The sequence below is a fragment of the Natator depressus genome, chromosome 7, assembly GCF_965152275.1.
Source record: "Natator depressus isolate rNatDep1 chromosome 7, rNatDep2.hap1, whole genome shotgun sequence".
NCBI lineage: Eukaryota > Metazoa > Chordata > Testudines > Cheloniidae > Natator > Natator depressus.
Genome location: NC_134240.1, coordinates 83,308,594 through 83,325,000, shown reverse-complemented (window position 1 = coordinate 83,325,000; position 16,407 = coordinate 83,308,594). Strand labels below are relative to the sequence as shown.

Sequence of the window (16,407 nt, the reverse complement as noted above, 5' to 3'; positions counted from 1 at the left end):
TTCTTTTTGTCAGGTAGTTAGCTTCCTGTTGGAAATTGGCTTTTAAAAGTGTAAAGTGAGCACTGTTCTTGTGGACTTATCTAAGGCTTGCCCGTCTGCAAATCTGTGAGGTTTGATCTACCAACGATGAGGCTGGATCACCTTGTGAAGTGTAAGTAGTGGGATTGACAGGAGGTTGGCTTTTAGCAGCCTTGTGTGATGCTGCCCACATGGAATAGCTGCACTGGACCTTGGTGTACATGCTTCCCCAGCAACAAACTACAATTTGTTGATATCGTTCATAGGGCTAGTACAACCTGGAAAATCTTGAGGATTTTTTGCCAGCTTTGTCTCCCATCTCCAAAGGTTTTATTTCCTAATCAACAATTAAACTCTGGAACCCACAATTCTGTGAAAGGCCTTAAAATAGGGGTCAGATGGGGGGTTTCTTTTTAATGCAGAGGTAAATGAAGAGGGATATGTTTAGGGTGGTAGTTCATGGTAACTTGTAAGGACCCGTAAGCTTTCCTTCCCTTGAAAATGGGACAGGGATAGAGTCTAACTCTGGTTAAACATCACAGTTTCACTTTTAAACGCTAACTTCACATGTATAAAGAGGTATTTGCTTTTGAAGTTCTGAGGCAATGGGTAAGGGAACAAATGACACATTTTAGAAAGGGTGGTGGGATTCTGTTCTTTCTTATCCTCTATTTCCCAAAACACACTCCTGTTCTTGATTTTTGCATGTGCTTTTCTGCACTAACTTCTGAAACTAGAGTACTCAGGTAGGACAAACACAAAAGCAGTGTCTGATTTTAATCCTTTCATACTGGACAACTTCTGTTACTGTAGAAGACTTTGCTTTGAAGGGAGCAGAGAGAAATATCTAAGAAGGCTGTGAGCTGGTGCTGAATCACCTTGCATTGGCCAATTGTCTAGCTCACCACAGACACTAGAAGAAGAGAGATCCTATGACGTGATTCAGGTCTTGTGTACACAAGAAACAGTCTGCCAGTATAGCTATATACTGGCAAATCCTCCTAATCAAGCCACAGCTTAGACCAGCGCAAAAGTGCTTTTGCTGATGTAGTTTATAACAGTTCCCCAAACAAAATAAGCTTTAATGGCAAGAGGACATTCTCACTGGTATATCTGCATCTTCCCTAGGGCTTTTGCTGGTCCGTTAGAATCATAGGAAACCTTTAACACCCATATCTGACTATAGGTATGCTGACAGAAATCTTAGGGACTCTGCGGCCTGGCATATACTTTGGTATGTGGCACAAACTGTACATGCAGGCAACTGTCCAGTGCAACAAGCTAAACTTCACAGCAAATAAGTATCTACTCAATTTGTCTATGGGGGTGTCCTCCCGAAGGTGAAGGAGAGACGGAAGCAAGATTGGGAGTTCCTCAGCGAAGTCTGAGAGGACAGATATGGAAGACTAGGGTTGTAAGCTCAGTTTGAAGGGTAAGGGAATTGTTTGTGTAAGTGGGCAGAAGCCCCCCCTAAGGACCTGATAGGGTAAACCACCTTGCATCTAATAGTATAAATGGAAGATAGTGGTAAATAAGTAGCAGAATGTAGTTGTTTCAATAAATAAGTCATGTTCATTTAAATACCACCAATTAATAATAAAGAGGAACAATTTTGTTAGTATTATACTACATTTAAGTAGGGAGGTCTCCAAATGTGACAGCAGTCTGTCCCCCCCCCCCCCCCAAAAAAAAAAAAATTAGGGAGCTTGCAGAAGAATTTGGGAATGACTGATGTGGCTTATAAAACAGCATGTTTATAATATTCCTGCCACCACCTGCTTGGTTAACAATAAACACAGTTGTTTCCCCCTCCCAGTTTGTAGCTTTGTTACCTCAAGCCTTTCAGTTGCTGCTTTTGCAAACTACGAAGAGCACAGTTTGTTTTCAGACCCCTGGTGTGGATACTGCCTGAAGCAGCTGTTGCTGGTTGGCACGGAGAGCAGCAGGAATAAATACAGGGGGATTTTTTGTTTCTGTGACCTTTGTTCCTGATATCTGTATGTGTTTACTCACTGTCGCATTTCCATTTAGTTTTGCAGATGTTACTTTTGGGATTTTGTAGCAGACCAGCAATACATCTTAAGGCATGAAAACATTGACTGTTACCTTTTTTCTGATTTACCTTCCATTAGTGTTGCTTGGATCGGCAAGCAGGGCTGGTGATCAAAAAGTAAAGATTTCCAAAGGCAAATTGGATGCCCCCTTCACCTTTAATTATGAACATCTAGCCCAGTTAATTGGAACCTTTAGGCCACCCCGACCCAGGGTAGCAGTAACTTTTATATGCAGCAGGTGGTCAGCAAATAACAGCTTACAGTCTGAGATGACTAATATGAAAATTAAATGATCCGTTTTTCCCACAAGAGCACCCTGGAATGTTCTCTTTAAAGCTTTGTCTATGCTTTTTCTCCCTTATACCTATTCCTCTATGCTCCAAAGTTAATGGAGGCAGAATCAACTGTATAGGTAGCTGTAGTTACACAACGATTACTGGTCTGTATTAAACAGTTTTCCCATATGATTAGCTCTTTCTCCTTTTTAGAGTGCTTCAGTTAAAGCTCTTTGTGGCACTGGTGTGCGGTGATATGAAGATCAGAAGTCTGTAGATTTTTTTTTTTTTTTAATTTTTTTTTCTATATTGTGATCGAAAAAGCACCATTCAGGTGCTCTATTGCCCTTTGTAGTTTCATTTGTGGTAAAACCATCTCTAACAATTTGTGAATGAGCAACAATTCTGCCGCCTGTCTTCCGAATGAAGACCACTTGCGTTTTTAGATACACATTTTGTGTTGTGATGGTCCCCAAGCTACTGTAATCTTTTCTTTGGTTTCTAGTTCACTTGTAGAACTGAGCCTTTCTTATGATGCTCTGGCCTGAAACCTCACTCAGAGCATCGGCATGTTCATAACCTCTCAACTCCTCCCTTCCCCTCCCACCTGCATTTCTGCAAATGCACTTAGTGTTTCATTTGTTTCTTCTATTCACAATAGACGACCTCTGGTGGGACTGAGAGCATTTTGATGGCCTGTAAAGCCTACAGGGATCTAGCCTATGAGAGAGGAATCAAGCACCCAGAAATGTATGTAGTACCTCCATGGCTTGTTTTTTCTTTCAAAGATTGGTCTGATTTTATTGTTCCTGAAAAATGATTGCCTCACAGCCCTGGCTTGGGGCAGGTGGTATGCTGCACTTTTCTCTCATTTCTCTTAATCTCTTACTCAACCCCCACTCCCCCCATTCATCTGTCAACTTTTGATGGCCAAACCTAGGACAAAAACCCAAACTGAAAGAAATAATGCAAAATAGAACAGCAAGCTTTCAACAGTATGAGATGACGTTGACGTTAACACGAACAGCATTGCTCATGATTCATCACTCCTAATTTGAATTTGAGTGCATATGTTCAGAGCATAGGTACACTTGAATCTAAAATTAGAGATAGGTGAGAAGCATCTCCACTTCCAACCCCCAAAAGCTTTGCCAATACCTAAATGCTCATGTAACCCACACACCTTCTGGGTGTGGTGTTCTGTCTAGTGGCACCAAGACCACTTAGAGAGAGAGATAAATGAGTCTGCTCTACATCCTTAACTAAGAGGCAGTTGGCTTTTGGCTCATGCACTAAGCTCCAGAGGTCCCCGGTTTGATCCCGCCCGCGGACGACCAGGGTCTGTCGGCGTTACACTCGCCTACAAAACCCAGACCGTTTCAGCTTTGGACCTCCCTGGAGCAGAGTTTGTCACCACTTTAAAGTGTGTTGGAGTTTTGATTTGCTCAAATAGAGGGGCTAGACTAAGATTACCAAAATACTTCTTGCATATGATTTTGAGCTTGAATTTTAAAGGCTATTGTATTGAGCACTACATCATCAAGCCCCAGTGATTTCTTCTTCATACAGTGCATAATCTTTTAAAGCTTGTGAAGCGACAGTAAGCGCTCCTTTGGTAGATTGCTTATGGAGGAAATATTATAATAGAGATAAGAACAGTGTTCTTTTGTCTTCTTCCAAATTTGTAATCCTGAAGGAAGGAGCTCTCTTCCTGACATTGTTGCAGACCACTAAACAACTGCAAAGTATCATGAATCCAGGTTAATCCATTTTTGGTTAATATTTTTGAGCCTTCAGTCACTGCCATCTATTGGACTTACTATAGATTGCAGGGTCAGCAATCTGGGTGCTCTCCCCCTCCCGGAAGGCCTGGGCCACCCGCTGCCACAGGAAGGCGCCCAGGTCCCGGCCCCGTACCAGCGGTTTCTGAAGCTCTGTGAGGAGTGGCTGGTGGAGGAGACCAAGTGGGGCCGGGACCTGGGCGCCTTCCTGCGGCAGCGGGTGGCCCAGGCCTTCCGGGAGGGGGAGAGCACCCAGGTTGCTGACCCTGCAAACTGTGACCAAATGTATGACAGTTTAGTCAGAATACACACCAATTTCTATAGATTGCATGTTACTTTCCTTTGGTGTACTTGCATCCCCACATTTGTATTTTGATGTGCTCCTGCAGAGCAAACCTCAGTGACATTGCACAATTTTCAACACTTCTTATAAGCAGGACTTCATTTTGGAAGAGGTGAGAACTTTATTTTAAAGAGAATTATGAGTTTTGTATTTACTTCATATAAGTCCATAAAAAGAGAGAGAGAGAGTCCTTTTTGAAGCAGTTTCCTCTAACTATCCCTTTAAAGTTTGAAGTGAATGGTGGAACATTGTATATTTTAGTTCAGAAAAGCACAGGGCCTGCGTGCCCAAAATAATCTTTGGCCCACATTTCCTGGTTTTTTTAAATCATGCCAATAGGCTGACTATCCTGCCTGCAAGGGGTCAGGTATAAAAATGCCTGCTGTATGAATTTTGGCTTATACCTGGACAGGTATTCAAATTCAACCTAAACATACCTTGGTTGAAGTATTGCCTTTCCTTCTTTTCAGACTGGTTCCAGTAAGTGTTCATGCAGCATTCGATAAAGCAGCTCATTATTTTGGACTGAAGATTGTGCACATACCGTTGACCAAGACCATGCAAGTGGATGTTCAGGTATTGCTCTTAGACAGCACTAGATACCTCTTCTGTGGAAAACTTTCAATAATGTTCCTGAAATAGCAGTCTTCTGCCTATTAGGGATGGGTTGATAGGTAGAGATGGTGGTGATGAACAGTGCTTATCAGAAACAAAAAATAAAACTGCAGCAAAAATAATTGTTGCTGCATTCTACACTGGGCCATGCTGTAAACCAGTGTTTCCCAAAATTGGGATGCCGCTTGTGCAGGGAAAGCCCCTGGCGGGCCGGGCCGGTTTGTTTACCTGCCGCGTCCACAGGTTCAGCCGATCGCGGCTCCCACTGGCCGCGGTTTGCCGTTCCAGGCCAATGGGGGCTGTGGGAAGCGGCGCGGGCTGAGGGACGTACCGGCTGCCGCTTCCTGCAGCCCCCATTGGCCTGCAGCGGCGAACCGCGGTCAGTGGGAGCCGCGTTCTGCCAAACTTGCGGATGTGGGAGGTAAACAAACGGGCCCAGCCCGCCAGGGGCTTTCCCTGAACAAGTGGTGTCCCAAGTTTGGGAAACACTGCTGTAAAAAGTTTTAGATTTAAACTATTCCTTTGACCTAGCACACTAATTTAGAATTGAATATATCCTTGTGTCTAGGCATTGCAAAAGCACTTTCAATTGGGTTTCAGACAAAATATTAGAAAACCTGGGATATAATCTTGAACTTGCAGGGGCTGGGTTAATTGACCTAATTGGTCTCTTATGTCTGTAATGGAAGTGCTGAGTGTGCTACTTCATTACAACTGCTATGAAATTGAAGTGACAGGATACAGACTACTGTAGTTAGTTACAGTAATTTAAAGTTTTTACAGAAAGCAGAAATGAACACCCCTCTACAGCCTGTGCACAAAGGTCCTCCTATATACACTGTTCATAGGCTCTTGTGTTTTGGTTTATCTTAAATCTAGTAGCTTCATTTTTTGGCAGGGTGGACAATGGCATGTGATTATCTTCTCTCTTTAAATCTTCAGGCAATGAGAAGGGCTATTTCGAAGAACACTGCAATGCTGGTCTGTTCCGCTCCCCAGTTCCCCCATGGAGTTATGGACCCAATTGAGGAGGTGGCAAAGGTAGAGTGCCCCTTGAAATATGAGGCTGGAAGGGAAGAGGGGTTAAATAAGACTTGACTATCCTGGGCAAGTGTTTTCTTTGTAGAAAAGAATGTAAATACAGAATTGTCATAATTGAATGAATCTGGTAGAAGGAGGAACAAGCTAGTGGGAAATATAGCAACTGTTTTCAAGCAGATCAGCTACTAATGAACAGTGATGAGGCTGGGAAGGGGTGGGGAGTATAGGATTGTTAGGTTTTGGTATAATTTATTACATAGGCATTTAAAACTTGCCCAGGAGTGCAGGATTTAAGTATTTGAAATGACAACTGGACATTGTTGTAAAACTGGCTATTCGGTGTTCTTTAAAACTTGAGCTGTTTCATACAGTGATATGTCATGCTGATGAGGATTCTTGCAAAATGGCAAATTTAAAATGCATGCTTCTGCCTTCAAAAGTGTATTCCACTTTTGTATTTTCCTTCTTCTGTTCCTGAAGATGCTTTGTCATAGGCTATTTCACAATTGTTTGACTTCTTCACTGCAGGACCAAGTCTGGGGAGAGCAGCAGGAGGATGAGCTGGGGTGGGGAGGTGGAGGAGAAACAGTTTCATTTAAACAAATATGGTTAGAAAGCTACTTGGGGAAAATCAAAGGGTTTAGAAATACCTTTAAGTGGGCTCATAGCTGGAGTGGTGGGAGGAGAGAATAATGAGATATATTTTTTATTTATATTTCACTTCATTTTTTATGTTACAAATCAGGGGGACTCTATCTTTTTATTCTTAATGTGGAAGACGCCTTAATAGTGTATCATGGACACCTCCTCCCATTTCAAGTCACGTTACATTCTGTGTCAATAAAAGGACATGTAATACCTTTTTAGCAGTCTCTCATAATGGATTTTTTAAATCTAGAAGCAAGAAGGAACAACATCATATGATCAGCCAGATCTTCTGCACCCTCTTCCTCCTCTTCCCCCCCGCCCCCGCCCCACCAAGTGCTCCACTGCTTGAGAATTGATGTGGTAATGCTTTCTGAACCCTTCTGGAGATTCCAAACACTGTCTCAAATGTGAAATGCAAAATTAACTCCGCTGTCCCAAGAACTCTATTAAATTCACCTCTTTAGTTTTGCTTGAGTAACTAACTAGAACCTCTTGTCTGTGTTTAGCTGGCACTGAAGTATAGAATCCCCTTCCATGTGGATGCCTGTCTGGGTGGCTTCCTCATTGCTTTCATGGAGAAGGCAGGGTTTCCACTACAGCGTCCATTTGACTTCCGTGTGGAAGGCGTGACTAGCATTTCTGCAGACACCCACAAGGTGAGAAGGGGAAATGGTTGGGGGTATCTATCTAATTAAATGGTACTGCTTGCACCGGATCCACTTTCTCTAGGCAGTTATAAGAGACGCTTACTGTTTAAAAGTGGAGTAGCCAGGCCTGCCATAATGGACATTCAAGGAAGAGTTCTAATGTCAACCCTGTCTGTAGCATTCCTAAAGCACTTTGTATTACTTCTTCTATTGCATTCCACTAGAATTGAGCTAAGAGGAGGATGTGGCAGAAGTACAACAGGAATAAAATTGCATGTGGCTGTGGGAACTGCTAGGGAACCAATGCACATGAATGAGCACCTTAGTGCTCTATATTCTTGCTGGCATTAGGGGTTGATCTTAGGAGTCTGGAGTAACATTTTTCTGCCTGGGTGTGGTCCAGTCATACTGTATTGCAACAGTATGTATTTAAATGTCCCCTTTTTCTTATGGACCCAAGTTCCAAAGCAGGTAAGAACATCTCAGATTCACTGCTGCAGTTCAGAAAAGATGTGCTTCATGATGGGTACAGTAAGTATTGTTTAGCCCCCTTTTCAGCCCTGTTCTTTAACACAAAAAGAAACCATCAGTGAAAATAAAGGGCAGTCCATTTAGGACATAAGAACGGCCATACTGGATCAGACCAAAGGCCCGTCAAGCCAAGTATCCTGTCTATCGACAGTGGCCAATGGCAGGTGCCCTAAAGGGAACAAAGAGACAGGTTATCAAGTGATTCATGCCCTGTCACCCAATCCCAGCCTCTGGCAAACAGAGGCTAGGGACAACATACTGCATCAAGCAGTATTTCATCATTCAGTGTACTTTGTGTTGAAGTTGGATTTGAACTCTTCTTTGTCTGAAAAACATATATCTAGTACTTACAAGTAGTATATTTTTATATATTTTTCTTTTCATATCTTGTAAGTTCAACAGGTAGAATGAGAATGGACAATTTTATGACCACGTAATACTATAGCTGTGTACTAAATAAGGGCAATGTACAACATCGTGGTTCAGAGAATAAGTTGATTCCTTCCTGCTATGCTTTGGCATTACTCCCCAGGTAGACCAAGTGATTGGATCTCTGCCAGAGTTTGTCAGATTTTTTTCTGGTGCCACCACTGTACCATAAAGTAGCACTGATATCCAGGAAAGGCAGGGGAAGGGGAGGTGTTAAAATGAACTATTTCTATACTTCAAAACATGAGAGGGGGTGGGAATGTGGATCCCAGCAGTGCTTATCTAATGTGAGCTCGAATTTATCTGTAGTCTTTTACCTGTGTACGTGCTCAAACATACCCATTACCTGTCGTTGTGTGTGTCTCTTGCAGTATGGCTATGCCCCGAAAGGCTCTTCAGTGGTATTGTACAGTGACAAGAAATACAGGCACTATCAGTTCTTTGTTGCACCTGACTGGCAAGGGGGCATTTATGCCTCCCCAACCATTGCTGGCTCCAGGCCTGGTGGCATCATTGCAGCTTGCTGGGCAACCATGATGTACATGGGAGAAGACGGTTACGTTGAGGCTACTAAGAAGGTCATTAGTACGGCACGGTTCATTGAATCAGGGTATGTTTTTTTGGCTTTATTTTTGTCATCCCTCTTGACCCTTTCTGGAGCTTGAACATAGAACCCCTCCCAAAATCCCTTAGCTCCTACCCTTCAGACTGAGGAAGCTAGAGCCCAAAGTCCAGTGTTACTCAATATGCTGTGGGCTTATCCAAACGCAGAATAGCCATAAGTTCGTGCAAAGGATGAGGGTGAGGAGGGGACTGGATCTCTGACAGCAAAGTTAGCAATAATGCCGTGGTTCAAACCCAACCCTTCCCTGCAACTTAGTTTGGTAGAAATTCTTACACCTTTTCCCCTCTCCCCATCCCAAACTGTTGTCCCTGAACCTTGCTTTGGGGGGTGTCGTCTTTTGTATCAGCCACTAGCTAATGGGTTATGAAATGTGAAACTTGCCACTCCCCTGGCTGAAAGAAGGAGCAACTGTTCTCTCCAAGACCAACCTTGGTACTTTGTGGCCTCAAAGGGCTAGTGCTCTTTGCTTCCCCACTCTCTTCACAGCCTCTATTTGTTTGAGCGCTCTTGATCATTGGTCTCGTAGCTTTCCTGAGTGGTTAGCAGCTGCAGCAGTGTGATTCTAGACAGTGTTGCTGCTCCCATAGGATTTGTGCTGATGATTTTGGCAGAGTGATGAACAACGATAACAGGCATTAAAGCTGTCTGTAGACTTACAACAGGAAAGTAACATGGCACCTTTGTTCATCAGGTTGCTGTTAAGCATTTGAGCTAAACTTTTTTTAAATGAAAGGTTTAAATTTTCCAGAAATTAATGTCTTGTACCAATAAAGCATCCCCTGGGCCTCTAGTGAGTGACCAAGTTGTTCCTGACTCACCCTAACATGTAACTTCCATAGTGAATTGGCTCCCCTGATAAGAAAGCTTGAGGGGGGGGAATGCCTGCCCTTCAGTAAACATCGTAAATACACAAGTTCATTTCCCCCACAAGAAGTGGCAGGGAGATAGTGAGTCGTCATCCTTATGTACCTGAGACTCTTGGGAGACGTGATTGTTTTGAATAAGGTGGGATTTGGATAATCTTGGTTCTATTCTAATGGATTTATTAGCAGCACGTGATGATGTGAATCACTAAATCAATCCATGGCCACACAAGGTAAAGTTTTTAGGCTAACTGGCTGTGTCCTAGGTACATACTGACTCCCTGAACTGTTACTCATCGCCGAGGGATTTTGATGCCATGGATGCAGTCTGTCTTTCACTCTCTGGCTCCAGCGCTATGGAATTCCCTCCCTCTGGGCCTGAGAAGGCCCACAAAATAGCTATCTTCTATTACTATTGAGAAAATAAATCACTTTTAACTGTTTCAAGGTTGCGGAAAATTGACAACATACAAATCTTTGGGAAACCTGAGGTGTCTGTCATCTCTGTCGGATCAGATGTTTTTGACATCTATCGGCTGTCAAATTTGTTAAGCACTAGAGGATGGAACTTAAATGTCCTGCAGTTCCCGTCAAGGTGAGTTGACTGCCAAAATGGGAACTGTTAATTTAGGCCAATTGTAGCCTAGAAGATGGGACAAATACAACTGTGGTCAAGAAATGCCTTTAGATCCAGGAAGAGCAACTTTACAGCACTTCTTACAGCCAGTTCTCCCAACATCCCTGTGCAGGAGGTAGTTAAGTAGCACCCTCACATGGAGAGGAATCAAGTCAGAGAGGTTATGTGGCTACCCAAGGCCACACAGTTAGTCAATGGCAGTCTGGATTAGAATTTCAGAGTTCCTGAAACCCAGTCACATGTATGTGTCTCTGCACCATGTTGACTATCTGTCGAGATAGATCTCTGGTTTTCAGGAGTTTGTAGTTGTCTGCAGTCCTTAGCCAAGTGTCTCTGAAAGCAGACTTCTAAAATGTGTTCATAAAAAAACAAGCACAACCAAACAAACTGCACAACACGGAGAAAAAAACCCACTGAGGTGCAAAGTTGTAGGGGAACCTAAATTATGCTAGGTCCTAGAGTTTTCTGGAAGCCTAGAAAGTTGTAAAATTTTAGGGGTTTCTACAATATGTAAATGTTCCCGTTTGCGCTGTCTGCATAGCCTAACAAAAAGCAACCATTTTGCTTAATGTTCTTTGTATGAAGTGGCCCCCCCTTGCTTTGTCAAGAGTTGGTTATGCACATCTGCTAACAACTTACATTTAGGCCTTGTCCTCGCTGCTCATCAAAGCATGGACATTAAAATCCTAAGAAGACAAGGCAGTTCATAGCTTGAACATGAGTTAGGTCAAGGCAAATGCTGGGCTTCCCACTCATAGTCTCTACCTCAACCTGCTAATGTGTGGAAAACTACACACTGCCTTGTCCTTACTAGTATTGTATCTCATGTTAGTTAACGTGTTGGCTAACACAAGGCAAGTACACACTTCCTAGTGAAAATGCCCACTAATTACAGAGCCTTTGAGGGAGCTTGTGTTAAAAGTTGACCACATACAACAATCTGCTAGAACTTGGTGAGTATTTCCCAAAGGGTGGGACCCATGCCCCTTGAGGATGTGAAGCAGTAACTGAGGGGGAGGCAAGGACAGAGCTTCCTTGTTCTCCAGATTCTCAGTTTGCAATTAAAAAAAAAAATTCACTGTGATTGCAAAGAAACCCTTCAAAACATGAAGCTACGGTAGAGGTGAGTATGTAGAGAAGCTGAAACAGTAGTTCTGAGGTGCGAGCGGCCCCATTAATTTCAATGGGTGCTAGCTCAGATACTAATAATAGTTGACATTTTAAAATATTTCAAAGCATGTAACAAAGTGGAGGGAAGGATATTATGAAGATCCACACAAGCATTTCCTAAAGTGTGTGTGTTGAGGGAAAGGATGAAAGATTAGCTGGGGAAAGGTGGGATGGAGTAGTTACATCTGTTAAGATGCGTGGTCTTCAACATGTGGTGAGGTTGCAGAGGGAGGTGTGACTGCCATTTCTGTAATGAAGGGCTCAGCTTTCAAAAGTTCGGGAAACCCTGTTTAATGTGTGTTCTCCCTGGATTTATTGTATTTGAAGGGGGCAATAGCAGTGAGTGACCTGCTTTTCCTTTCTGAAAATCAATAAACCTGATTTTGCTCTTTAGAATATCTAAGTGCGGGTGCTGGCAGGCCTAACAGGTTATACCTTAAGTTTTCAAAGGGGCCTCATCAGTCAAGGGGAGCGGCATGACTTAAACCCTCGTAGTTACTCTGAAAATGTAGGGAATAGTTTTCTGCCCTTTCCATTGTGAAATGGCTTATCTTTCCTCTCCCCTTTGCCTGTAGCATCCATCTCTGCATTACGCTGTTGCACACAAAACCTGGCATTGCAGAACAATTCTTGGAGGATGTCCAAGACTGTGTCTTAGAGATCATGAAGGACCCTAAAGCCAAGACCACTGGCATGGTAAGGAGACAGTGTACAACAAGGGTGAAGTTGGATTGAAATGATTAAATCTCTAAATTCACACACCCCTGTAGGGATAGAGTTTTCCTGTGTAATTATTATTATTATTTATTATTATTTATTATTTTTAAACCATAGGGTGCCATCTATGGAATGGCGCAGTCCATCCCGGACAGGAAGATGGTATCAGAGATTTCTCATGCATACTTGGACTGCCTCTATAGCACAGACGTCCCTTCTAGTGACAAACACATGAACGGTTCTCCTGGACACTCCTGAATGTAGTAACTGGTACTTTGCCAGCCAGCTCTGAGGTGGTATTCTGAATTCCTGGAGGAAGATGATCATACTAAGCTACTGTCTTTGATCAGATCAGGCAGCAGCTTTATCTACAGAACTTTCCTCCCCTTTCTCTTTGTCTCATCCCTCTACTTTCTGAAATCAACTTTTGAGTAATTTCCACTGTCTTTGTCACTTCTCAATAGTTGGTTTAGTTTTAATTTTTCTGTTGTATCACCTTGGTTAGCTACCAAGACTAGTCCCAAAAGTCTTGGATGGAATGGCATTGTTATGGCAATTGAATGTCCATTCCACAACCCCCTGACTCCTCAGGTATTCTGTCTTTGTTTATTCTGTACCGTTTCTTTTCCTGGAAGAAAAGCTGTGGATCTTTTACTTAGTGAATGCCCCACTAGGATTTGGGTTTTTTGTAATTGTCTGAAACATAGAGACACTGAAGCAACCTCCCCAGAAGTTGGAGGTAGAAAGTGAATTGAACACAAGTATTCAGTGACTCTTCCAACTGTACTGCTACCTACTGTAGGAAACCGTGTTTAACAAATTGCGTGATGGGGGATTATATCTTGCTAACTCTGAACATGATCGTCTTTCCTTTATTGATTCCCCAGTCCAGTCTTTTTGAATTCTTTACATATGGAGATCCAGTTAGACACAGTTGTCAATTTATAGATAGTAATTTCTTTGGATGACTTTCTTAATGTAAGCAACTCTTCCTGAGTCTTGTATAAATTGCAGTAGAAGTAGAAAATTAATTTTAAACCAAATGGGTAGGATAGGGGAAAGAGTCTGAAGGTACTCCTCAAGAACCACTCTTAATACAGTATCATTGCTTTCCTGCCTCTTGTTCTAGAACTTTTACATTACCACCCATAATGCTGTTGTATCTTGCACAACTCCAGAGGAGAGCAAAATGATTATTTTATTATATGTAACTTGAAGGTTTTGCACTATCCTAAAATGCTGCAGTGAAGTCAGTTGAGCCTTGCTCTGTGTAATGGCTGGGGATTTATGTGCAAACATGGCACCAAAGTTAATTTTTTTTTTTTTACACCATCTTTTAATATGAAGTGGTGAGTTTTGTACAAGAAAGTAGTGGTTTCTGTCTGCTCTTTGCACTGACTCTTTTAAGGCACATTTTCAAAGGGCATTCACGGTGTGCCTTAACACTGCTCCAGCTTTTCCTGAGACTTCAGGAAGAGTATGTTGGATCAGCTGCTGACTGTGATGTTGCCATGGTCATCTCCTTATGGTACTATATTGAAAATAATCTGTAGCAAATTGGACTCAGGTACAGTACACTCCACCCTCAATGTAATAGTCTTATTGGGCCAACTGTTTTCAGTGTTACAAAGGTGTTGATATAGTGCTGAGCGTGAAGTGTTAAGGTGGGATCTAATTAATATTGAAAGTATGAAGGCCTTGGATTCTAAGGAGGGGGTCTCTCTCAAGAATTATCCCCACCTTCCCTACTTTTTTGCATCACTTTGTCCTTTATGCAGACTGCATTGAGCAGCCTTGTAAAATGGTTGCAGCCCCCTAAACAAACTAGAAAAGCTTTTGATGCTAATCATTGGTGTGGTTAGCCCGGTAGAGCTTTATAATTAGGGTGGAGTGCATTTTCCAATACTCGATCTTTTGATCCATTTCTGCATACTACTAGACACTTCAAATGCAAACAGCTCTCACAGGAGGTGGTTGCATTATGCAGTGCTTTCTGGGGGGGGGAGTGCTGTAAATCTTAAAGGTGGGCTCCCCCTCAGCCACAGTACTGTATTTGCTTGCATCCAAATTGCTTCTGAGTGACTCAACATGTCTGAAACGCACATTTGTACAGTAGCTATGCAAAGTGAGAGTGAATTATGAGCCATTGCTAAAGCAACCTTAGTGCTGGGTTCAAAGTCTGTGGACAAGGATATTCTTTTTAAAATATATCTAGTATTCTGTACTCTGAGTCAATACAGCTTAGCCATCTTATAGACTTCAGTAAGATAAGGTGGGCACATGTCTACTTACTCCGAGAATTCTTTTCAGCCCTCTTCTTGAAGCATTGAATTCAAATTGCCAGATACTTAATTTGTGTCTTGCTGACTTAGTCAACATGTATTGGACCTAATAATTAGCATCCTGCCATCTGAGGATCACTACATCTCTCACAGTATACTGTGCTTTGGAAAGGGATCTTCTATATAAATACCCAGCTATTTTGACAGTTGACTTCCAACCCAGACCTAAAAAAAGGGAAAAACCGTTCTAAAAAACCCTCCCGAATCCTCCTCATCTTCTTCCCCAGGAATTACATGGGGCTAACAAATCAGTGTTTCAATTCACGTTTGTTTTTTTTTGATGTACTTGAAGAGGTATTTGTCTCTGTGTACTCCATTCTGGGCTTCATGTACTGTTAATGGTTGTGACTCTTTGATTATGTTTTATGTACATTTGATCTATACTGTAAATGTAATCTGTTCTGTACACTGTATTTTACTATTATGCAGTCTTTATTTGCCTTTGTCATTTAATATAGAATCTGTATCTGCTTTATCATGCATACTGTTTTTAGAAAAATGGCAACATTAATACATTATTTACTGGCTTTTAAACTCTACAGTGTGGATTGTAATCTGAAACTTGATGGTACTTTCTAGGGGCAGGAAGTTCCCAAAATATCAAATTCTATCTTCCTGTAATAGTTTTTCAAACAAGGTATATAAACACTGGCAATGTTTCAGGGTAGAGAGGAATTACTGTGCCTGTGAGGGGCTCATAAGGAAGGTAGCTGCTTGCAGATGTTTGAACTTTATTTGCCAAATGGAACACTGTATCCTATGTAAAGTGTCAGGGTGCAGTCGATACTGCTGAGCCATTGATTCCATTTCTGCTTTCTTGATGCTTTCAAAAAGATTAAAATACATACAATGAGAATATGACTATATTAAATATGCACCCATTGTTTTTAAGGGGCCTCCAGGGCAGGATTTGCTCTGATGGTGATATTCTGTAACATTCACTCCCGCTTATTACTGGTTAAAACTCTGTAGGCTGAAATTATTGAAGAGATGGTAAAATGCTGTAGTGGAGAGCCCTTTTTGTATTAAAATGGTTCACTTAATTATCCAAGCCCCCTGTATCCGTTCTTATTGAAGAAGGGTTTTCTAAACCACTAGCCTGAATCCTTGGTGATCCTGCCATGATTTTGCAGGGAGGTGGTGTCTTTTTTTTTTTTTTTTTCCAGTGCTGATACATAGCCTAGGCCACTGCTCCCTGGCTTGTGCGTTCGGTGTGGTTTCCTGTTCATTAATGGTGAATTACAGCTTTGCAACTGCTTTTCTTCCTGCTGCCCAGATAAGGGCATTGACTCTGACTGCTCTTCACATGTGGTGTTTAAGGATATTAAAGGAAGGCTATATTAAGGAGCGGTGGATTTTCTATAGAGAATTCTGGTGTTAGACAAATATAAGGGTTAGACCTGAGTCAGCCACTTGTAGAGCTCCTCTTAGAATTTTGGTCTTGTGGTTTGGCAACGTCAAATACCCATATTATTGCATCCATGAGAGGTGACAGTACTACAGTGCCAAAATAGCTTTTAGGGCAGAGGTGGGCAAACTTTTTGGCCCAAGGGTCACCAGCGGGGTTGCAAAACGGTATGGAGGGCCAGATAGGGCAGACTGCGCCTCCACAAACAGCCTGGCGTCCGCCCCATCCCACTTCCCACCCCGTGACTGCCCACCTCAGAACTC

The 16,407-nt window shown here is 42.3% G+C and overlaps 1 protein-coding gene across 1 annotated transcript in view; it reads left to right on the top strand.

Moving 5' to 3' along the window:
• The window catches only part of SGPL1 (sphingosine-1-phosphate lyase 1), a 47,278-nt gene extending 31,507 nt beyond the window's left edge, over positions 1–15,771 (top strand). The window contains exons 7-14 of the mRNA XM_074958938.1: positions 3,009–3,097; positions 4,942–5,047; positions 6,029–6,127; positions 7,282–7,431; positions 8,754–8,992; positions 10,319–10,465; positions 12,253–12,373; positions 12,512–15,771. Of these exons, the coding sequence (XP_074815039.1) occupies positions 3,009–3,097; positions 4,942–5,047; positions 6,029–6,127; positions 7,282–7,431; positions 8,754–8,992; positions 10,319–10,465; positions 12,253–12,373; positions 12,512–12,652 (1,092 nt within the window). The 3' untranslated portion in view covers positions 12,653–15,771. The remainder of the gene's footprint in view (positions 1–3,008; positions 3,098–4,941; positions 5,048–6,028; positions 6,128–7,281; positions 7,432–8,753; positions 8,993–10,318; positions 10,466–12,252; positions 12,374–12,511) is intronic.
• Positions 15,772–16,407: the final 636 nt, after the last annotated feature.